At 48.4% G+C, this 24,776-nt stretch overlaps 1 protein-coding gene across 3 annotated transcripts in view; it reads right to left on the bottom strand.

Annotated features, from left to right (window-relative positions):
* LOC142591214 (uncharacterized) overlaps nt 1–24,776 on the bottom strand; it is a 93,735-nt gene that overhangs the window by 47,659 nt on the left and 21,300 nt on the right. For 2 of the 3 annotated variants that reach the window (XM_075703575.1, XM_075703576.1), the window contains exon 4: nt 15,495–15,541. The exons of the other annotated variant lie outside the window; for it this stretch is intronic. In XM_075703575.1, the coding sequence (XP_075559690.1) occupies nt 15,495–15,541 (47 nt within the window). The remainder of the gene's footprint in view (nt 1–15,494; nt 15,542–24,776) is intronic. 3 annotated transcript variants of the gene reach the window in all.

Raw genomic sequence — 24,776 nt, 5'->3', positions numbered from 1 at the left:
GTCCCTAGGGCATTTAAGCGCGGATTGTCTTCGTTCACGCTGCAAAACAACCTACTCGTGAAGAACTTCTCACCTGTCCGCGCCAACTACCTGATTGTTTTTCCGTCGGGGCTGCGTCCAGAATTACTGCACGCCCTACATGACGATCCGACCGCTGGGGACCTCGGTTTCTCCCGGACGCTATCGAGGATACAAGAAAGGTATTATGGTCGCGCCTAACCGCCGATGTCGCCCCTTACGTCAAGACATGCCGCGACTGTCAGCGACGCAAGACACCACTGGCAAGGCCAGCGGGATTACTACAGCCGATCAAGCCTCCTTACTGACTTTTTCAGCAGATCGGGATGGACTTGTTCGGACCGTTTCCGACAGCAGTTTCCGAAAATAAGGGGATCATCGTGGCGACGGACTATCTCGCCTGCTTCGCTGAAACTAAAGCTCTACCGAAAGGCAGCGCAGCCGAAGTGGCGAAATTTTTCGTCGAGAACATCCTGCTACGACATGGTGCTCCACAAGTCCTCATCACAGACAGAGGAATGGCTTTTACAGCACAGCTCATCCAAGCCATTCTGCAATACAGCCAGACAAGCCACAGGAGGACAACAGCCTACCACCCACCGACGAATGGTCTCACGGAGCGCCTGAACAAGACCCTCGCCGACATGCCAGCAATCTACAGTCAAGAGCAAAACTTTGCGGGATGTGCGAGCGCGTGGCAAAGCGTCCCTCCTCCCCTTCTAGCGGTGACCCCTGGTGTCGAGACCGACGCCTACACGCATGCGCTTCCCTCCCAGACTGCAAGCGTGCATATTTCCGCGCTTACTCTTTGCGCGCCGGCGATATACGAATGTAGCCGCCAGGTAGCCCTCTTTCGATATGCGCTGTGGCGGCTTCGACGGGCGAAACTGTGTGAAACGTGTTTAGAAGCATGAACTTGCGGCCACTTTTTGTCGAGTCACGTGCGCTGACGCATAGGGCCGGCCCGGTGGCGAACGCAAGTCATTTTTTTTTTGCTGGGCTGCACCTTCTCGTGGCCAATTTTCGTTGTTTATTTCTTTTTACGAACGGTGCGTTCTACCGCAGAAGAGCGTGGCAGAAGACGCGCTATATAGAAGGAGACCGGCAAGACAAGAATGGGCAATTGATTTCCGTTGTATACTAAACGAAGTTCTGCCCGTCGAAGCCGCCACGGCGCATATCGCATGTGGGCTACCTCGCGGCTGCATTCGGATATCGCCGGCGCGCAAAGAGGAAGCGCGGAAACATGCACGCTTGCAGTATCGGAGGGACGCGCATGCGTGCAGGCGTCGGTCTTGACACCAGGGGTTCACCGCTAGAAGGGGAGGAGGGTCGCTTTGCCACGCGCTTGCACATCCCGCAAACTTTTGCTGTTGACTGTATGTCGACGTCGAGCACAAGACGTGGGACGCGGTCCTGGCGTACGTAACCTTTGCTTACAACACGGCGGTGCAAGAAACAACACAGATGACGCCGTTTAAGCTGGTTTACGGCAGGAACCCGACGACGACGCTCGACGCCATGCTACCGCACGTCACTGACGAACAGAATGTTGACGTCGCTAGCTATCTCCAGCGAGCCGAAGAAGCCCGACAGCTCACCCGCCTACGGATCAAGAACCAGCATCGTACCGACACCCGACACTACAACCTCCGACGACGCTTCATCGAGCACCAGCCCGGTGACCGTGTCTGGGTTTGGACGCCGATACGCCAACGAGGGCTCAGTGAGAAACTACTTCGGCGCTATTTCGGACGCTACAAGGTCATTCGACGTATTGGCGCACTAGACTATGAGGTCGTGCCACACGGCATTTCGCATTCACGGCGGAGCCGCGCACGATTTGAAGTGGTCCACGTGGTGCGTCTTAAACCGTTTTTTGGACGCTGCCGAACTTTCCATATGTTGTTTTCTTTTCTACGAGTGCGTTTCTTTATTCGTTTGTTTCCAGCATCGGGTCGATGATTTTTAAGAGGGGGGTATTGACACGTGTACTTATCTTTATCGGGCGACCAGGTTTCGCCGCCTAACAAATGTTATCGCACAGCACGGGACGCGCATGCATGTATCCGAAGTTTCCGGAAAGTTATCGATGCTTCTATCCGCTGTCTGTTGTCGCCGAACCTTGTGTTATCTGACTTCATCGCCTGACGCGAATGGTGCAGAACTTTGTGGAAGGCACGCGGGTCCCAACGATTAGTCTGGAACATTCGACGACTGCTCTATAAAAGCCGACGCGCTTGACCCGCTGATCAGATTTTCGCCGACCGTGTTCGCCGCTTTCGTTGTGCTATAAGTGTAGCCTGTTTTGTGGCCATAGGCTCGCCCAATAACAGTTTTATCGTTCACAGTATTGCTACTGTGTTATTCAACGTCACCACCACGTGACAATATGATCTCGAAGGGAGCAATGTTGCGCATAACTTTCCCACGGCCGCTCGCACCACTATTCGTCGAGCACTATCACGGAGTGCAAAATGGTGTCAAATGCTCAACTGCGCCGCTGCGAAGCGAACTTTACGGCCGCGACGCCAACTCGTTTCCGTCAGTGCCATCAGAATTGCAATCAGGAAACTGTCGAACGTGCGTTGCACCAATCGGCTCCGCGTTGCCGGTACGGCATTCGACGATATTAAGTTAATGACTTTGCTAGAGTGATACGAAAGACATCATTTTGGAACCTGTATTCTAGTATGACAGGGTACAGCGCACAAAACTGCACCAACCGTACGGAAGATGGCAAAGATCTTCACGCGGTGCCGTGCGAGCGGACGAGACCAGGCGGCTCCGAAAGTGACCAGGACATGCGAGGTTCGTTCACCTTGTTTACAGAGGTGAGTTCGGCATGTTTACACTGAACCACCATTTATTTCGAGTAACGCTCCTGCACACGCTGAAATGGGTACGCCTGGATAGTGATTACAAAGACGGCGCCGAATAAAACAACACACGAAGAAGGGGGACACGAGACAGCACGTAGGCGCATAGTGAGGTTGCTCATTTGTGCAATTTTCGGTGTATATGGGCAGCGCCACACAGACGCGGGACAATGACACATGTGACGTCGCGCTAGCACATACGCCCAGAATGTTAACTTACCAATACGCCCAATTCGCTGTGTGTCTTGTACGATTGTTCTGATTATATGGCTCTGGAACAATGTGTTCAAAACAGAATAAGTACTAGCAGATACAATTTGCCCGCTGCACTCTGGTTTTTCTATACTCTGTTTTCTTTAAAATTTTTCATTAACGTTGCGTCCCTGAATTCAACCATTGTGCTCCTGAATCTGTAGGTTGAACGCGTTGTCCATCAGTGACAGTTGTGCAGTGTTCCTGCACCACAGAAGAACGTACTATAACGCCTGCGCGCGAATGATACAGCTCATGGTCGCACGTATGCTGTGACAACGCGCTAGCTGCACGCATACGTGCGTACTGTTCGGCAGGGCGCGGTGGCTGCCACAAAACTTTGGTTCCGTGAAACTTCATTTACCGTGTGGCGGATACACCTCAGGCAACAGTCAGCGTATGTAATCGCGTAATGAGGTTCTGTTCAGCTGGCATTCTCGTTGGTGCGCTTTGGGTCGTCACAGCTCCGTGGTGCGCGGGCTATCGAAACATGTTCAATAAAGCGAAACGATTGCTCTAGTCACGGCCAGCATACCTGTTTGTGATCGAATCTGCGGATTGACTAGCCTTATGTCAATGTGCGGTGATTTACGTAAAATGTGATGACCGTCATCACCTGTGTATGCTTTCAGTGCCCTGAAGGGACCAGACTTAATTCCACTAAAACGGGCAACAGCAAGGAGGACCGGCCTCACGCTCTTATTTGTTATATATATATATGTGGGGGGTGTGCGTGTGCCTGCGCGGGCGTGTGCGGGCGTGCGCGTGTGCGTGTGTGTGTGTGAAAGAAAGAGTGTTTACACACAAGTGACGACAAGGACACCTTGCCCACGTATAAATATATGACATCGATGATATATTGACATCCCCTTTGAAACACGGAGGGGACAGATGGTAACCTAGCCTGCTCTTGAGTTCATCATGTATGCTCACATACTTTTAAATCTCGCATTGGTGTATACATTTCTCTAATCATTTTTTTGTATTCCTTAAAACTTTGATATCTACACAGTACTGCTATCTATGGCTGTTACGGATTCGGTCGTATCAATCTCTTCCCTGCTCTTTTTCATCGATAGTCTAAGGATCTCTTGCTAATCTCGGCGGCTGAGCGGCTATTCTTTCCATCCAATTTAAATGAAACCGTTTCTACAAGGTGCTCGTAACCCATGAATGTCACTGGGTAAATCCCTTGCTATTCCGTTAGGAGGTGCTGAGTGGTCTCCGCATTTTTGCTGCAGCATACACACGCCTCATCTTCTTTAGAATATTTGCTCCGGTATATTTTTCTGCTTGGGCATCCATGTCGAGCCTCAACTAGCAAGGCACTGCCCCTTCTGTTCTCGCAGAGATTTTCTCCTCGAATTTTTTTCTTTCCATTCTTATAAATCTTCATAGTCTTATTAGGTTCCATTCTTTCCATGAAATTCACTGTCTCTGTTTTTCTTTCTATCTGACGACTCCTGATTGTCAATATACACTTTCAGATTAAATATACGTGGTTGCCAACTTTGTTGACGTGTTCCTTGACTCTGTGTCCATGCTTTGCAGATACAGATACTTGTGCATTTTAGCCAGCTATTTATTTTGATCCATCCTCCCGGGCCTTTCTTCTAACTGAGAAGAGGTTTATTGGCGGCTCCTAGTCTAAAGGCGTAGCGACCGGGAACGGCGAGACAGCTCGATGCACTGTCCAAAATGACGCCAGCAATCAACGGTGCGAGTCGAGCCGCGCGTTGGCGATGCGGCTGTGCCGCGAGGCGCGCCTTTTTCTTCACAATCTCCCCCCGGACAAAAAGAGCCATCCTGGCGCCTTATGAATCGGGAGGCAGAAGAGGGTCGTGGTAGGGCTTGAGACGCGAGACGTGGACAATGTCCCGTCCACGCCGGTGCAAGTCTTCAGGTGGTGACAGTGGCTCAATTAGAAAATAGACCGGGGATGTTTGCTTCAAGACTCGCTAAGGTCCTTCGAATTTCGGGACGAGTTTCGAACAAAGCCCCGGCGTTTGGAAACCGACAGACAACCACACAAGAACGCCTGGAGCGTAGGTGGTGTTTGGAAGCGTGTCGATGCGGTGTTCTTTCTGGCGCTGCTGTTGCTCAGTCGTAAAGGAGCACGCTAGCTGGCGGCATTCTTCAGCTTATCAGGCGACGTCGGACACAGGTAGACACTCGGAGGCGTCAGGACGGTATGGAAGGAGCGTGTCGATGGTATGCGTAGGCTCGCCGCCATACAGGAAGAAGAAAGATGAAAATCCCGTTGTGGCCTGGATCGCGGTGTTGTACGCGAACGTGATGAATGGGAGGATGCGGTCCCAGTTACCATGATCAGATGTCACGTACATCGAGAGCATATCACTAAGTGTGCGGTCGCTCTGTGAGCCCGTTAGTCTGGGGATGGTACACCGTGCTTGTCCGATGAATAATATGGCATTCCGAAAGCAAACTTTCAACGACTTCGGAGGGGACGGCGCGACCTCGATCACTGAGGAGCGCTCGAGGTGCGCCGTGTCGAAGCACGAAGCGGTTTAGGACGAAAGAGGCTACATCCCGCGCTGTAGCACTTGATAAAGCAGCAGTTTCGGCTTAGCGTGTCAAATGGTCAACAACAACTATGATCCACCGATTGCCGTCTGGCGTCATGGGAAGCGGGCCGTATAGGTCGATGCCGACGCAATCGAAGGGTGTGGCAGGGCACGGGAGCGGCTGCAAGACACCAGACGGGCGTAAAGGCGGCGATTTGTGGCGTTGATAGTCAAGACAGCACCGAGAGAGAGAGAGAGAGAGAGACTTTATTTGATTCCTTCAAGGATTTAGCGTCTCGAGGTCTCGGTCGTCTTCTTAGGCGCCAGCGACTTGGAGCCTCTTCCGGCAAGGGTGGGCCCCTATTCCAGGGCTCCACTGAGCCTAGCAACCTGACTAGCGTGCTGCAATAAGGCCCTTTGGGCCGTGAGCTCGCAGCTGGTAAGCCGACTCTCCCATTGCTCCGCACTCGGGTTATTGTGTTGGTGGAATGATTGATTGTGTTTACATTCCCATGTGACATGATATAGTGTGGGTGTGGCCCCGCACCATGGGCAGGTGTCTCTGTATTGTGTTGGGTACATTTTCTTTGGGATGTATAAATTTGGGAAGGAGTTTGTCTGCAATCTGCGCCAAATCGTTGCTTCCTCCTGCGTTAGAGCTTTGTGCGGTGGGGGGTATTTGACGCTCGTCCCTCTGTATAGGTTTAAGATTTCTGTGTATCCTCCTTCACAAGCGTGTGGGTGATACTCTGGGGCGTGCGACTGCTCTGCTCGGAACGTGGTCTCTCGAGCTAGGCTGTCTGCCCTTTCGTTACCCTCTATGCCTGCGTGGGCCGGACAAACTTTTGTACAAAATTGTACATGCCGTGCCAGTAGTAGCGGTGGCGAATTTGTTCGTACGTCTTGACTTCGGCGTGACCACACTGCGGATCGTTGTAGAAAGAGGCACATATTTCTGACCTTAAGCTGCGGGCAATCACCAGAAGCCACCGACGGCCTTCAGTAGCGTAATTGCGTCGATGGAGCAGCTGGTCACGAATGGCGAAATGAACTGTTTGGCGTCGGAGGGTTCGGGATGCAGGGATGGTCGATGATCCAGATAGATAGTCGAAAAGAGAAGCGATCCCCGGGTCACGACGTTGTGCGGTGGCAAAGGAGTCGGTATCGAGAGATGACACGGAGTGTGAAGAAGTTGTTGCGCAAGCCGAGTCTGGAGGTAAAGGTGAACGAGACAGGACGTCTCCGTCTGAGTGTGTGCGTCCGATGCGGTATACGACGCGAATATCGTACTCCTGGATGCGTAGTGCCCAACGGGCTAGGTGGCCAGTGGGATCTTTGAATTTGGCGAGCCAACAGAGCGCGTGGTGATCTGTGACCAAGTCGAATGGGCGCGCGTACAGATATGGTCGTAATTTGCCAAGTGCCCATACTAATGCCAAGCACTCTTTCTCGGTCACGCTGTAATTGGCCTCAGATTTCGTCAGCGTGCGACTTGCATAGGCGACTACGTATTCGGGGTAGCCGGGCTTTCGTTAGGCGAAGACGGCGCCGAGACCGACCCCGCTGGCATCTCTATGTACCTCAGTTGCAGCTGACGGGTCGAAATGGCGAAGAATATTTGGGGACATAAGAAGACGATCAGCGTAGCAAAGGCGGAGTCACATGCAGGGAACCAGGAGGAGAGGTCGGCGTCACAGCGCAGAAACTGAGTCAATGCGAAATTCCGAACAAAGCGCCGGAAATATGAGCATTGCCCACAAAGCTTCGAAGTTTGATAGTCTGAGACCTCGGAAACTCTGCAACTCCTCGAAGTTTTGCAGGATCGGGCAGAACGCCGTGCTTGGAGACAACGCAGCCTAAAATGGTGAGCTCTCGCACGGCGAAGCAGCACTTCTTGAGGTTGAGTGGGAGGCCAGCGTTCGTTAGACAGGTGAAAATATGTCTGAGGCGGAGCAAGTGAGTAGGAAAATCAGGCGAGACACCGTGACATCGTCGAGGTAACACAGGCATATAGACCACTTGAGGCCACACATCATGTTGTCCGTGAGGCGTTCAAAGGTGGCAAGGGCGTTACAAAGCCCGAAAGGCATCATGTTAAATTCATATAAGCCGTCAGGCGTAATGAATGCGGTTTTCTGGCGATTCGCCCCAGCCATAGGGACCTGACAGTACCCTGAACGCAAATCAAGGGACGAGAAGAATTCTGCTCCCTGAAGACTGCCGAGGGCGTCGTCGATGCGCGGCAAAGCATAGACTTCTTTGCGCGTTACCTTATTTAACCGACGGTAGTTGACGCACAAGCGAATAGACCCGTCCTTCGTGTGAACGAGAACAACAGGAGATGCCCAGGAACTGTGCGAACGTTGAATAACGTCACGGCGTAGCATATCTTCGACTTGGGTGGTAATGACACGACGCTCTGCGGCAGAGACGCGATACAGTCGTTGACATAACGGCTGATGTGAACCGGTGTCATTGTAGTGCTGCACTTCTGACGTGCGGCCCAGGTGAGGTTGTGAAACGTCGAATGAACTTCTAAACTGGTGCATGAGATCAAGAAGGTCGGCGCGTTCGGCAAGTGTGAAGGTATCGGCGATGACATTCGAGAGCGCATCCCTGGACGCCTCCTCAAGGGTGGAAATCGAAGAGGGTTGGCCGGAGTCGACATCAAAAGAGCCTCCGGGGCCGTCAACCAAAGACGACGAGTCGAGGGGTTCCACGAAGCCAAGGCATTCCCCAACGAACAACGTAATAGGCGCACAGAAGGGATTGTAAAAGTATATATTGGCTGCAGCTGCCGGCCATATGAAGCGTTGCGAAGGGTAATGGGAGATATTTACAGCTCATGAAGACGCCGGACGGTGTGAAGAAGACCGTTGCATCAGTGATGGCATCGCAAGAGACGGGTACGAAGGCGAAGGAGCCAGGTGGAATATCCGTGTCCTCGCGCACAGTAAGTTTAGAAGGGTGGTCACAATCGTCGTCAAAGGGTGCGTCACAAGGGGAAAATTCAACTTCGGCGCCTGCGCAGTCGATCACTGCTTTATACGGGATAAGAAGCCTCATCCGAGGATGACGTCATGCGAGCAGGCGGGAAGAACAATACACTCGGCGATGTGAACAATGCGGTGAATAAGCACACGTACAGTACAGGCTGCGTGCGAAGTTACGTGCGGCGCGCTGGCCGTATGAAGCGACAGTTCAGAAAGCGGCGTGGTCGCCTTGCGCAGCGAGCGGCACAGTTTCTGCTATCACAGAAACGGCTGCGCCTGTATCAACAACAACGAATGCAGGAACACCGTCTACACCGATTTCGACCACGTTAGCAGGACAGGCGCGATGACTCAGACAGTCCGAATGGGGCGCAGTTCTTGCCTCTTGAACTGCAACGTTCACTTTTCCTGGTGAGGTGGTGCGGGTCACCGACGCATTGGAGGGATGGAGCGACGGCAAGGGGATGACGAGCGACGCGAAGGAAATTCTGGGAGGTCAGCAAGAGCATACGGTTGTGGGAAAGGAGCGGCGTATTCGCGAAAGGGCTGGCTGCTGTACTGGAAGGGCCGAGAGGCGTCGCCGAACGCTTCGGGGCGACGGCGGCGATACCGGGCGACGTGCCAGGCAGTGCAGCAAGAATAACATATCGGACGATTTTCAGGCGTCCTCCAAGGATTAACTCTCGGTGCCGTCCAAGATGCAGCATGGGCTTCCGGTGGCACCGGTTGGGACTGGGTCGGCGGAGGCCTGCGTACTGCCTGCGCGTACGTAAGAGGCGCGGCCACAGGTAGCACTGATTGCGCATAGGTGAGAGGCGTGGCGACAGTCTGCACTGCCAGCGCAGAGTTGAGATTTGCGGCTGCAGGCGGCTGATGGTGTGCGGAAGGGACAACTTGAGCGACCTCTGCCGAAATAAGAGGTCACAGCGTGTTTGGAAGACGGGATGTGGGCTCCTGGGTGAAGGGGACTAAAGAAAGTTGGCGGGCAACTTCCTCACGCACGAAGTCCTTGACGCGCTGAAAGAATAAGGAGGGCTCGTACATGCTGTGGAGGCTCGCCAACAAGTCGTCGCTTCCCTGAGCATGCCGAGTCGAAGCGCGTTGCTTCCTTAACTCATCGTAACTCTGGTATAGGCTGACGACTTCGGACACAGTGCGCGGATTTCTGGCTAGGAGTATCTGGAATGCGCCGTCATCGATGCCTTTCAGTATATGATAAATTCGCTCAGCTTCGGGCATTGCGGCGTTGACTCATTTACAAAGGTCTACGACGTCTTCAATTTAGCTCGTGAACGTTTCTGACGTGTGCTGTGCTCGGGCGCGCAAGCGTTGTTCAGCGCGCAGCTTGCGAACAGCGGGTCGGCCGAACACTTCCGTCAAGGTCGTCTTGAAGACTGACCATGTGGGTACATCACTTTCGTGGTGTGAAACCAGAGTTGGGCAACACCAGCCAGATGAAAGATGACGTGAGTTAACTTCGCTGGATCATCCCACTTGTGCGCGCTCACCCGTTCATACGACTCAAACGGACTGTGGCGTCGGCGTCGTTTGGGATGAGCTGGTGGTCATGGCGGGCGGTAGCATTCTCGATCGCAGCTCCAGGGTTTCAAGCGAGGGGGTTTGAGTCCCAGCACCCTTACCAATTGAGAAGAGGTTTATTGGCGGCTCCTAATGCAAAGACGCAGCGACCGGGAACGGCGAGACAGCCCGAAGCACTGTCCAAAAAGGCGCCAGCAATCAACAGCGCGAGTTGAGCCGAGCCGCGCGTTGGCGATTCGGCTGTGCCGCGAGGTGCGTGTTCTTCTTCACATAACCTAATTTTGCTGTGCGCTTCTCCGACTTCAAAGGACCTGCCGCACAGGTCACCCAGCACTGAGTCATGTATAGTCTTGTGGTGGGTTCCTGCCGGTGTTTGGCCTGCCGGTGTTTTGTTAACTTCAAACCCCGACAAGCCATCCTATTTTAAGCACATAATCGCATTTGCGACTGTCAGCGCTGGCATAATTACTCCTTTCCCGATTCCACCTACTACCTCATATTTATTCTGGCACCAAAGTGTCCCATCTTGCATTATTGCTGCATTCCGCTTCCCCATAATTTCGAGATTATCTTGGAGTACGATTGAGTTTGTCTTCATTTCTTTATGAGTACGCCGAGGTACTTATATTGATTGACTATGGGAATTACTCTTGCTGTTCAGTTGATACCGCGTTAATACTCGTCTCTCCGTTGTTGATAATATCGCGATTTTTCCTACTATACATAAGGCCTAGATTTGTCGCCGTGTCGCCAGACATATTCGCAAGTACCTGTAAATCTCTTGCGCTTTCCGCTAGTAGCCCTATGTCGTCCGCATGCATCAGTTCGGGGGCCTTCTGTTGCACCATTTGTCTATTGTGCACATGCGATAAATCGAACCTTTACTTATTTTTTCAGTCGTCTTTTTAGGTCCTTAGCATAAAGCGTAGACAGCAATTTAGACAAATCGCATGCTTTCTTTAGTCCTTGGTGAACTTCTACCACTTCTTGAGATTTCCGGGGTTAGTACAAAATTTCTTGTCACTTGCTCGGTATATTTCCCTCAGTAGCTCCTCGAAATTATCTATGCCTTCGACCTTAGAATAACGCATAACAACTGTCTACGTTGTCGTACGCTCGATATAAATGCTTTTTATAAAGGTCTATTTCGCACTACTGAAATCTCTGCGCATTGGGTTACTACATACATATTACCCTCTAAGCGTCTGTATGGTCTGAACCCATACTATAGTTCCCCGAGTAATTATTTTTCTCCGCCCACTTGAGCAGTTCTAAATTTATTACTTGCATTGCTATTCTATTCTATATATGACTGACGTTACTGTAGCTGACAAGTATGAGTTTGTCCTATCCTTGCTATCTTTGCTTTTGTAGATGAAGCTCTTGCCATAGCTCGCAGTAGCTGTGGCCAGAGATACCTCTTGTTTACAAATCTATAACTAGGCACGTTGACTCCCCCTATGACGAGCTCAGGATAACGCTTGTTGAAGTTAAAGAATCCATTTAGCACTGGAACAAACTTTAATAATTATGACGTACATAATTTGTGCCAATGTCGTAATACCAGTCTGGAGCTAACTGTACTTGATGCAATCGTGGATGACAGTGCCGAGCTGCATAGCAAGCTAGACGATTTAGAAGATTGTTCTCGTAAGGACAATCTCATCTGAGAGGGCTTAACTGACTCGACAAGTAAATCATAGGTTCAATCAGAAAAAAAATTAATTCTTGTGAAACCTTTTATTAGCTGAAATTTTGCTTTACACGTACTGCATCAGGAGAATATTTAATTCGCGTGGACGTGTCTGACAAAAGCCGATCGATAATTGCGAAATTCTTCAAATTTAAACCATGGGAGGCTATTATTTTGCAGAAAAAAAAACCGCAGACGCTAAGTATTCCTGTTTAGGAAGGTTGTTGTAAGGCAACCCACCACTAAAGGAAGAAACGCATCAATGACGGTAAGGCAATCGGGAAGGACTTCTATTTGAGACACAATAAGCTCTTCACGAATAAAAGAAATGTTTTATTTGCTGCACCTAAAGCGATAGCATCTATGATAACAGATTCTGTCACCGTTCAAGCAAGTGTTCATATATAATTTTCTGACAACTCGCAAAACATCTAGCAAGCCTCGGTAAAGGGGAGTCACACAACTGGTGATGAGATACGGTTTGTTTTATTAATATTGTAAGCATGGCCAATAGTCGCCGATGACTTATGCATCTTCAAACGTTTATGATAGTGCTGCAGATGCTGTACTGACATAAGGCTGGTTGTGAAGCGAAATTAGCGATAGGAAATTTTTTCAAAGCATAAATAGATTAACAGGGGTGATGGCAATGAGAAACATCCGGTGGAGTGTTGACGAAATATTGACGAAATATTTCTCTGCCTATCTCTGTCAATTCCTAATTGGAGCTTGCATGTGCGTGCGTCCGCTTGCGACAGACATATCTGCTTGTTTGCGCCTCTTACCGCTCTCCTCAGCGTTCGTCTACGCTTCGTCACTCTCCGCACGACGTCCTGACGAATGTTCTTGTTGATTACGCGAATTCGGCCTTTATAGACTAGAAGGATATTGTATTTCTCAAGTATATCGCGGGAAAGCGCTCCGACCTCTGCGGATGTGCGTCCTACTCATCATATCGTTCTGATCCCAATCTACGTCTTCCACTTTCTGTGCTTCGTCAGCACTTCGTGCCGCATCCCAGCCTGTCTACTCTTGCGAGGAAGACTATCAACTAGTGTTTTTGGAGGGAAACGTGCTAGTCGACTTCGAGCGACACATCCTCGTTGTCCTGTAATCATGGTATCTCTGACTCTTGGATGCATTCTTCTGAAGGCTGTTATTCGCACGAGTGCTGTTCATTCTGCCATTTCCTGTTTTGATCACATCACCCCCGTTGCGGACACAGACTTCACGCCCGTTTTGGCTGACCAGACATTTGCATGTCTTACTGCTGTTTACATCGTCTTATTTGATACTCGTGAAGTTGCCGTAAAGGCTGTGTAAAACCACGTCATCGATGGTGACACGCATTTATTGCATGTAATAGTTATTCCGCGTTCACAGTTACCCCAACTGCTTGTTGCCTTGTTTGCGTTTGTGGTTGTCATGCAGCTTAGACCGCTGTGAAAACGACTCAATATCCAGTGCTACAGCTAGAAGACACGTGTATCACCAACAATGTTGGCACAGGTCTTGCATTGGTGATTGCCGAGTGTACTGCTTCCTCACCAATTTATACGGCTCTTATTCTACCTTTAATATGACAGTTTTTATCGGGCTTGCCTTTACCGCTGCCCACTCAAAAGATTTGATGGCCGACTCAGAAAAACTCTTTGGATAGTTTCGTTTTCAAAACGGTACCAGCTGCAGATTCTCTCAATTTGCATCAGACGTTCGGCTATGACAGCACGCAAGCTCGTCCTTCACGACGGCTCGCGAAGCATTGAAGAAAAAAAATGCAGTTTCGCCCGAATGGCGAATCAGTCACTACTATAGCAAGACTCAGCTTTGCGCTTCAACATCTTGGACGGCGTTATAATTATACGAGGGCCCGAACACCACATACGCAGGTGGGCGTCGGGGGGGGGCAACATTTCTTGCATCCTTAAAAGTTGGAACGCGCCGCGTAAGTCCTGTAATAGCATTGCACGGGTGCCACTACGCTGCTTGTAAAGAGCCGCGCTAGTAAAACTACATTAGTTTCAAGTTGGCGCACTGATATTGCTTGGCGCCTTTAATATAATATTTCGGATCAAGAACACACACTGTGAACTGTATGTTTCAGGAAATTGCTTGTGGAGTGCCGTTCTCAATATTATGCGAATTTTTTAAGAACGCAAGACCTGGTATGAGCAACTTCAGTGATTAAATTGTGAAGCAATATAACTGCATATACGGCATGGATAAGCATATAGGATAGATATAACGGAACATATGTGTTAAGCCCCAAAGCGATGACCAAGACGGCAAAAATTCGCGCGGACTGTCCAATAATTGCTATCGCAATGAAAAGATGCAGACTAAGTTTGTCCCGCCACACGTATTAAATAGCCAATGGGACATTAGGCTAGACTAATGGGACCCTATTTATACCGGCATAGCCTTTATCTAGTTGGCCTTAACATGGGCAGATGCCCATTGAACCACAACCTCAGCCTTTTAGTACTCCCGCCACTTGTAGCTCTGGCCACTTTAACACTGCCATTTCTTGACACTGCATATACGTCCGGATGGGCACGGAAATGAAAGGTCTATGTATATACTCGTCTTTTATTACCTTAGCAACTATATTCATGCAATCAATGCTCTTGACGTTGAATAGACGAATTATATTTTCATCCGGAATATTATATATATATATATATATACTGGTAAAATAATTAGGCTTCTTTGACGTTCACTGGAGCCCCTTGAACGTGATTTGCTGGAACGCTCTGCGGCTCATAGTCAGGGAGGATTAGACGACTCTCCCGCTCGGTTTGTTCTGACATCAAGAACAAGAAGGCACTTGGTCTTGTACCTGTCTCTTAAGTGTCTACGCTACTTTCACCAGACTTTCCTTGCCATTAATCATGTGTTGTTAGTTTACCACGCATTATAGTTGATGAAATGAGTAATTGTGTTTTAGATATACTTAGGAAAACGTTGTAAATCTACAATACTAAATACGCATTCATACATAATAGGTATGCGATTAAAATAATCATAGAACAACCACAGTGCCGTTCGGGAGTGGGGCAGCGTCCCGCTCCTCCGTTCATCGTGTTGTTCCCTTCCTTCCAAGATCACAGGACAGGCCGAAACATTCGTTGACTATGCTTAGGAATAAAGTGGCAGAGCATACTCCACAAACGCTCGTTTTGAAGATAGCTTTATCCACACATCCCCTCTGCTGTTTAGACTTCAGAGTGCCAAAAACAACCCCGCTAGATACTTCCGCATTGAAGCAAAAAAAAAATTCTACACCTGCACATTTCGAAAAAAGAACAATAAAGAGGGAGAGAACCAATGAAAGTACATTTTGGTGGCACTACTGTGTCGAATTTATCTAACTGTTTATCTCAAAAGACATCAAAAACATCTCAACTCCCCCACGTTTCCAACCATCTCACTGCTGTGGCCTCTTTCCTACCTTTCGCGTTTCTGCGATGGAACACGCCTTTGAGTAAAAGGGAAACGCTGACCGCTTCAAGAAATTGTGATATAAGAATATTTAGAAAGTTAAAGTTGCCATAAACAAAAATGTGTGCGTAGAATTTAACGTAAAGCAGCTTACCTTTCCTACACCTCTCTTTGGTGGCTCTCTGTTTTTAAATTTTCGTGCTTTGGCCAGGGGAAGATAATATTGAGATACCCCGATTTCAGTGCAATGGTGGCAGGTCATTGTGCATGGAAAATAGAAAAATGGTCTGATATTGTTTCTGAAATTCAGTCTCGAAATAAATAGTTGTCTTCGTTATAGTTAACTCGAGAATTATGTCTTATTAAAAGAATACAACCATATTTCAAAACAGGAAGTAGAGGTAATTTATTGTATTTTGTTGTAGCATAAATGTGGATGGATGTTTCGGCGAGAAAGAGGTCTCCAGAGGGGCCCTAACACCATATAATCAAACCACCAAAATAAAGGTACGTGCAATGGTGATGGCTTCAGCATGATAACCTAACGAATTATGTAAAAAAAGACGACATACGTTATAATCCGCACGCGTAAAACATGTTGTACCGGCCATGTACCTAGGAGTAAGCTGAATAGAACATTTGCATTGGCAAAGAAAGGAGGAGGAGGAGGAGGAGGAGGAGGAAAAAACTTTATTCTGGTCCTGTACAAAGTATTGCCAGCGGCCTGGCTAGTCCCATGTTGGGGCCCCGAGGTCAAGCCTCCCAGCCCTATCACCGGCGCACTGGACAGCCATGACGTGAGGTATATGATCTGGAGATCTCGTCATTCCTAAAAACCGATTCCGGGAAATGCCAGGGCCGAGCGACCCACACTCCCAGAGCAGAAGTTCAAGCGTGCATATCTCCTTTTCGCATGCTTTGCATATAATATTCATGTCTGCAATCTCGTGCCATTCCTCTATTTCTGCAGGTGAATAATAAGACTGTGCTTGTAAGTGCCCAATGTAACTGCTTGTGCTCTGTTTAGCCTACAGTGAGGAGGTGGAACTCCCTCCTTTCCATGTAGTATTGTTTTGTAATTTCATAGTATGTAATGAGGGTCTCTCTGTAGGTTCTCCAATCCAGCAGAATCAAAGCCATATTTAAAAGTGGCCTGGTCTGTAAGGTCGCGGGCGACGCTTTTGGCCTATTCATTTGGATTGACAGGTATGTCATCAAGTGAACGAAGGTGCGCCGGGAACCAATAAATGTAACGTGTAACATTTGTTTGCCTTTGTTTAATTATTCTCGCAGCCTGTGGGGCAATCTACCCCTTATTGAAAGCTCTAATAGCTGTTTTCAAGTCACTATATATTTTGTGAATCTGTCGTCTGTTAGTGCCAATGCAATGACAACTTGTTCAGTGGCTTCAGGTTTGCTAGTGTAGACAGTGGCGCAGTTGGTGCATTCGCTCTGATGATCCACTACCACCAAGGCGAACTTAGTTCGATCCTTGTAGGCAGCCGAATCAACAAAGCAGGCTCCTCTGCCCCCTTTATTCATTTTCTTGATTAACGCCTTGGCTCGTGCAACCCTCCTGTTGATGTCAGGTTTTGGGTGCATATTCCTGGGTAGCGGTGTGACAATTATGTTGTCAGCAAATTCCTGATGAACTTTAGTGTACTTTGCTGGATCCGTAATGGGGTTGATCATGATTTTGTCCAGGATTGATCTTTCCGTGCTTGTTGTAGATAGTCTCGCTATTTCTGATGTTTCTTGAGCCTACGCGATCTCCATGGTCGTGTTGTGTATTCCTAACTTGAGCAATTTTTACATTCCTGGTTCTAATTGGGAGCCCCAATGCGCTTTTAACAACCTTCTTGATCGCTGCGTCAAGCTTCTTGAGTTGAACCTGCGTACAGTTGTACATGGCAGCGGCGTCTGAAATATGAGAGTACGAAAGAGTTGATTAAACTGATGAGGTTATCTTCTCTCATGGCCGTGTGTCTTCCTGCCAGGCGTCTGATCATCCTGCGCGCGTTATACGTTTTAAGGTTGATTTTCTTGATTTCCGTGTGGTTTCCACCGTTTGCATCAATAAAAAAAGCCTAGTACCCTCATCACGTTGACTCTGGGTATATTGACACCATTTTCTGTATGTAGGTGTATATTGCATTCCAATAGAGGTTTCCAGCCCTTAGGCCTGCCCCTTTTTTCACGTCTATAATGTAACAGCTCCGATTTATGTGGGGAGCACCTGAGTCCAGTGGGTCTCAGGTATTCCTCCACCGTCTTGATCGCTTCAGTCAGTGCGTCCTGTATCTGCACTTCACTGCCACCAGCACACCACACAGTGAGATCATCAGCATATATGGTGTGGTCAATGCCCTTAATGTTGCCCAGCTTTCTGGACAGAGCAACCATGCACACGTTGAAAACGACGGGCGAGATCGCCGATCCTAGGGGTGTTCCTCGGTCTCCGAGCGAAGCCACTTCCGAGTTTGTGTCGCCGACCTTTATCTTCGCAGTGCGTGCTTCAAGAAAGGATTTGATGTATTTAAACATCCTCAACCCCAGTCCAATGCCTTCTATCGTTTTGAGGATGTACTTATGCTTGATGCTGTCGAACGCTTTTTCCAAGTCTAATCCGAGTATGGCCTTAGTATTTCTAGAATACTCGTCGAGTATGTGGTGTTTAATTTGCTTCATGGCATCCTGCGTGGAAAATGCGTACCCAAAACCCAGCATGTTGTGAATCTATATATTATTCTCCTCTAAGTGGTCTCTTAGCCTATTAAGCATTTCGTGTTCAGTGAACTTCCCCACGCATGATGTAAGTGATAAGTTGTCTCAAGTTGTCCAAGCTTGGAGGTTTACCTGGTTTCGGTATTAGTATAACTTGTGAAGTTTTCCATTCTTCTAGGACTACGCCTAAAATCCATGCTTCATTGGTGAAGTCTGTCAGCGATTCAATTGATGGCTCATCGAGATTGCTAAGTGATTTGTTACTCCATCAGGACCGGGGGTTGACTTTCGATTTAGTTCCCTTTACACCCTCCAGATTTCGGATGTGGTGAAGGGTTGGTCGAGTTCAGGTTGAGCAGCTGCCCTGTATTCTTATGGAAGTGGTTGGTCCTGCTCATTTCTAACTGGTAGGTATTTGTCAAATAGTTGTTTGGTAACTGCGTCGATGGGCTGGTCCTTAAGGGCTACGTGTATAGCTCGGGCAAGGCTATGTCTGGTTGGCTTTAGCACCATTTCATCCAGCAGATTCCTGATCAATTTTCACGCCTTGCCGTTCCTTATTTGCCCATCGATTGAGTCACAAAACTCGTCCCACTGTTGCTGGCAGAATGTGTTACAGTGTTGTTCGATTTGTTTAAGTTCTGCGATTCTTTTTCTCAGCCTAGCGTTTAGCCTTTGGGCCCGCCACCTTCGGGTTATGGCTTCCTTGGCTTTTATTAAGTGGGCAAGTTTCGAGTCCATTGCCTCTACATTAATGTCTGTGACAATCCTTTTGGACGCTGTTTTGATCTCCCTTCTGATGCCCTCACACCAGTCTCTGAGATTGCGTTTTGTGGTTTCTTTTCTGCTTTGGGCTCTTAACTTACGAACAAGGTCCCAATCTACGACCTCGAATTCTCGAGTTCGGCCTTTCTCAACTTCCACTTTGACTTCTATTACGTAATGATCGCTGCAAAAATTCATGTTTGTGTTAGTCGATGAAACATGCTCCGTGTTCTTAATGAATGTAAGGTCAGGTGTGGTGTCTCTGCAGACAGAATTGCCGACCCTTGTAGGATGTGTCTTATCCGTGATTAAGACCAGGTCTAGCTCATCCGCGTGGTTCCACAGATTCCTGCCCTTGACATTCGTCGTAACGTAGCCCCGTAGCTCGTGGGCTGCATTGATGTCTCCTAATATAATCAGAGGCCTACTTCCAGCAAGATTAGTAGCCTTTCGAATAATCTCTTAAACTGTTGTTTCTAGCGTTTCGGATTGCTGTAGACGTTTAGTACGAATAAGGTATTGTTCCTTTGTTTTTTGTGTGAGGTTGTTACTACAACCTCCACCATGAGGTACTCTAGATTTTTGTCTATGATGCCTATGTCATGTGGGATGTATGTAAGCTGCTTATTTACAAGCACGTGCAGGCCCCTACAGAACGTTTGACACTTTATGGCTCTGTATCCGGTGAGCGCGACATATTCATGTCATGGGAAAAGAAGGGGAATCCGGGAGATGGAAATTCAAGACGATGAGCAAAACGCTCCTGCATTCACCTTGTTCACATTTTGCTCATATCCATATCATGTGTCTTAAAGTACGATCATACTCGGTTTAGTTTGAAGTGACCTAAGGTATGGCTGGATGATGGTACGTTTGTTATTGTACCCCCCCGAAATTCCAGTGCCATATTCGAAATTCCCTCTTAGTGTGAGCCATATTGCATATTCATCTCCCCCGCCTGGGGAGTTAGTGTAGCTCTGAGGAATGACGACCCGCATTGTTTCTTACGTTCATTGACATAGTAATCATTTCCAGTGTTTTGATTCTTTCCCCAAAAGCCTTCAGCACCTCCTTAGGGTCATTCAGTGCCGCCTGTATTTGGCCTACATTCGTTGTCAACAGTGAGACACTGTCCATAAGCATCTGCATGTTGTCTTTGAAAGACGCCAGCGCTTATTTGACTTCCTCCATCTGTGTTTCAGTGTTCTTGAGCTTACTTAAACAGCCCTACGCTTGGCTGACATGGGTCCCTCACCAGCAGGCGCGGAGACTGGGGCTTGCTTGCGTGTATTCGTGCTATCTTTGTTTTCTGCTTGTTTGGCCTCGCTTAAGAGTTTCCTTATTGCGGTCATCTCTCTGATCATGTTCTGATTCATTTCTTTTAGTTCTGCATTCTCTTTCTTTAGTCTTCCTATTTCACGATGCCTACTTTGCTCTGGGGGTGGGTCACAAAGCGTGGCACTTACCGGATCAGTACGCGCATCGTCGGCCCAGATAAGTCTTGTTTTATTGGTGTCCCGGCGAAGCGGCGTCTTGTCCGCTATGGCCGTTCCCTTGACTTTGTCGGCCCACGTGGGACCGTTGCTTCCTTCCCAGGGTTTCGATCCAGCCTGTTGAATGCGATCTCTTGATCCGGATCGCGCCCTGGATTGGGATCTGGGTCCGGATCTGGACACGCTTCTTCTCCTGGAGCGTGAGCGACTGCGGGACCTGAACCTGCCGCGGGACCTTGATCTTGGCGGCGGGTCGTTATTGTCCTTGTTGACGTTGGTTGCTGGTGCTGTTTTGTTTCTATGTTTTCTGACCACGTATGAAGTTGTACAGCGCTGCTTACACATTTTGTCCACCGTTGGGTGTGGGCCACCGCACAGTTCACACCTGAGTTGGCACTTATGTTCGTCAGTCGGATTCATTTCACCACAGCCTCGGCATATTCTCTCCTGCGGAGACGGGCACACGTCAGCTATGTGACCGAGCCGACCGCAAGCGTAGCATACGTCGACTTGTTTCTTGTATAGTGAGCACCTTACAAGGACCGGGCCGTATAGGACGAAGTTCGGAACCTTGCGTCCATCAAAGCCGATGATCACCGTACCAGTATTCTTGATTCTTTTAACGGCTAGAGCCAAGGGGTTTTTTGGATTAACTATGTTCTTCTCCAGCTCCGCCGGACCATCTGCTAGTCAATGTTCCTTATCACCCCCTTGCACGTGTTGTGAGGTGCAGCCTCATATGCATTGATCTCGAAGCTGCATCCATCCAGGTTAGTTGACCTTATTCTCACATATTCCTCAGCATTCTCTCGTTCCGGCGTACTCGCCACAATTATGATTTGGTTGACGTTCGCGCATATGATGTCTGATGCAAAGTGGTCCGAGCTCAGACCAGCTGCTTGAACGATGGTTTTACCTGTCTTGGTGGAGCCAATCTTGCGTTGAGTCCGCCTCGCGGTCTGAGTATGATTCTAAAGCGATCCTTCGGCAAGTATGGCATTTGGGACGTCCTGGCGATACTGTTCTTGACTCGACTGCCGTTCTCGAATGTTCTAGGCGACGTAGCCATATGAGGCCTAGCACCTGCTGAAGTCCCGCTAACACCGGATCTGGTCGAAATTCTCCTAGAAATTGCTGCCTGCCATCCGTACTCTTCGGTGCACCCGTCGGGAGGTAGTTCCTCACCTTCCATCATGACTTGCATGTCTGACTCGCCTCCAATCGCCACACTCAGGCAGCACCTGGCCTAGCGCGGCAGCGGCGGTGGCGGCTCGAAAAAGAAACAATGACTTTTTTATGCCTTAGTAGCTTTTCCATGTTGAACTGACCTACCGTGGTCGTTAGTGCTTATGGTGTTGCAATGCTAAGCAGGAGGCCGTGGGATCCAATTCCGACCACGGCAGTCGCGTTTCCTAGGCGGTGAAATGGGGAAAAAAGCACGTGTAACTTAGCTTTAGGTGCAGGTTAATGAACTCCAAGTAGTCAAAATCAATCTGGAGTCCCCCTCTAAAGCGTGCCTGATAATCAGATTGCAAGTTCGGCATGTAAAACTCTATAAATTAATTTTTAACATTGAACCTGTCTGCAGATTCACTACTGCTTTTGTACATACATGGTGCTCTATAGCTTGCGCAAAAACATGGTCATTTGTCATGGTGTGCAGACTCTTGCGGTTTAACTTACGCGATGTCTATCCTTCTCAACGTTTACGAAATCTATGAATGACTGTAGCAAATTTATAAATAAGGCACAGCTCCCTCTGTTCTCGTTCGCGGCCTTAGTGAAAACTAGTCTGCAGTGGGACTCGTATTTCATGCAATGGAAGGTGAGTGGAAGAAGATGAAAATTTGCAATTTCAGCAGTACTCACTCAATCAAATACAAGTTACACTGCTTCAATGCGGTTAAATATTCAAGCCGTGAATGAGAGCAAAGCGCGTTGTACATTACTCATATGTTCCACGATATAAATGAGTAATTGAGTAATTTTATTACTCAACTTTTTGCTCAACTAAGTAACATTTTACTCAAATGAGTAACTCCTTGCACGGGTTGACAGACCCGTGCCGAAAATCTTTGGTTGGGTGTTCCAAGAGGCATCGAAATCCTATTGTGGATTGTGAAGAGGCGGTGGTCTAAAAGTTGCCACTGTCCTGCGGTAAGAAGTACATAGCATTGACAGGACGGTTTATTAATGACCGCTTAAGAGAGTATAGCTTAAATGTGAAAAAATACAGTGACAGTCATCTCTCCGTTCACTTTCCTAAATACGGCTGCGCTTCTTTGTTTGATGATTGTGTGGTTCTGGCCAGGCACAAAGTTGAAGTTGTGTGCGAATTTATTGAGGCACAGGGTGTCAATCGGAGTGAGCGAAGTCGCGTGAGCACGTATTATATTGACGTGATAGATAAAGAAACGATCTTTTGAGAAAGTTCACTTGGACATATTTATCAGGTATGGTGCAACTGTGCATGATGTACAAAGGCGTTTATTATGGGAATGAAGTGATGAAGTTAGCGCATTGTGTTGTCAGCATCTCCCTTTTGTCTGCGTACGCTAAGGCTAGAAAATGCTATCCAAGTTAGAGTACCAACATGTATAACCTACAGCATTGCTACAGAGTATTCGTTTAGTCTTTTGCATATTATCTCAGCCAGCCCGCATACGTTGCCAGTCTAGGTAATCAGTGATTTATTGAAAGTAGTCTCCTGCGTTGTTCATGTTCGCAATTACATCTGCGCATAGGCTGCTGTGTGCATATTTTGTCTTTATCCATTTCTATAAGAGTGTTTCCCGCTGTAGCGTCTTGAATACTTAAAACAAGTGCCCAGTAAATAATATCTGACTTACTGTGCTAATAATGATAATGATCAATAGCCTGACAACGGAACAGGACTTCAGAACCGCCATTCAGCCTCTAGAGTGTGTGGAGGGGTATGTTCACTAGGTCAATTACTCACAGGGGACCGTGATCACGAGAAGGAAATTTACAGGAGAATAAAAATGGGCTTATCATTTATTATCGGATTGCTGTAGAGCGGTGTACTGTAGCGGATTGCTGTACAGTGCAGCGGTGAGCACAAAATTTTTGTTGAACGCGTTCAGCCAAATCTGCCCAACTCTGTATTGAACCATGGTGTAAAACAACACTGCAGTACCAACGGAGTTGAAGAAATGGTGTCAGCATGTGTGGGCAACGTTAATTTATGAGAAACAAAAAAAAATGTCATAGTTTCGTCCGTAGGCATAGCACCGATTGCAACAGCAAATTAGCAGATACCTATACGAAGTAAGGATAGTAGCTTTATAGGACGTATAAACTTGTAAACATTCGCTTACTAACTAAATTAACAGTGGTCTAATGTGTAAGCGCGACTGAACGAGGACGTCGCTGTCCTCGAAGCGCTGTCTGTGTGTCTGTTTCTTTCTAGGCCCTCGTTCAATCGCGCTTACACATTCTATGATGGAATGAAACCAACTAGCCTGCCAACGTGTTTTACCTAAATTAACCAGCACGATGTCACGCGCGCACAGATAAACATGAAGACAACTCGCTCGATAAGCGCTGAAATTCGCTGTCAAAATGCTGTAGTGAGGAATAGCGGTAGCAGCAGCAATCGAATTGACCTTCGTGTATCCCTCGCTTCAACGCGAATGAAACGTCGTAAGCACATGGCATACTAAGCTACTGGCGCTACGCGCACTCTGCGAACATGGCAGATTGCTTTGAATAAGAGGCCCACGCGGGAGCGAATTTTGGCCACGCCGCCGATCGCTTTCAAGATAGGCCCCGCCCCCCTTCTTCCTCACATCATCCCCCTGCCTTGCACGCGACAGGAGAGGGCGCACCTCCGGTACGTTTTCGTCGCGCGCACACGCGAGATTGAGCCGCATTCGCCGGCTAACCCTCACACGCTTTCACTGGCACACACAGCATACGGCGCGCGGCGATGATTTTACCGCCCTTTACGGAACCTCAAGGCGACAGCGATGGCTGAAATGTGCCTGGAGTGTTCATATAATTGCTATCGCAAGCATTAGAGTGTCTTGCTTATATAGGCTTTTGTAGAATAGCGCAAGTAACTGCGCACTGCTGAGAGGAAGCTCATTAGTAACGCTATCCAAAAAGCCCCACACTCTCTGTGAAAGCGACTTCCGAAAATCGCACCCTGCACCATTTCAGACGCAGGAAAATAGCCGAGAATATCGCACCAGTGAAGTGCTAAGTGCGCAAACATCTACGACATGAAATATCTCGCCGCCTACACTGGCGAAACTGGTCGGCTTGTCTGGAGAAAACGAAGCGTCTCGGGGTAAGCGAGATTTGATTTCTAGATCACGGAAATTTACGCACCATTCTCCCCAAAAGCCGTTGTAGGTACGTAATGTAATAACACGTGTGTGGTTTTAGCATCATGGCCGGCGTCGGTGTTTGAGCTGTATTTTCATGGCTGT

This window comes from Dermacentor variabilis, chromosome 8 (genome assembly GCF_050947875.1).
Source record: "Dermacentor variabilis isolate Ectoservices chromosome 8, ASM5094787v1, whole genome shotgun sequence".
In the NCBI taxonomy this organism is placed as follows: domain Eukaryota; kingdom Metazoa; phylum Arthropoda; class Arachnida; order Ixodida; family Ixodidae; genus Dermacentor; species Dermacentor variabilis.
The sequence above is the reverse complement of the archived record's forward strand: the minus strand, read 5'-3'. Positions and strand labels throughout refer to the sequence as shown.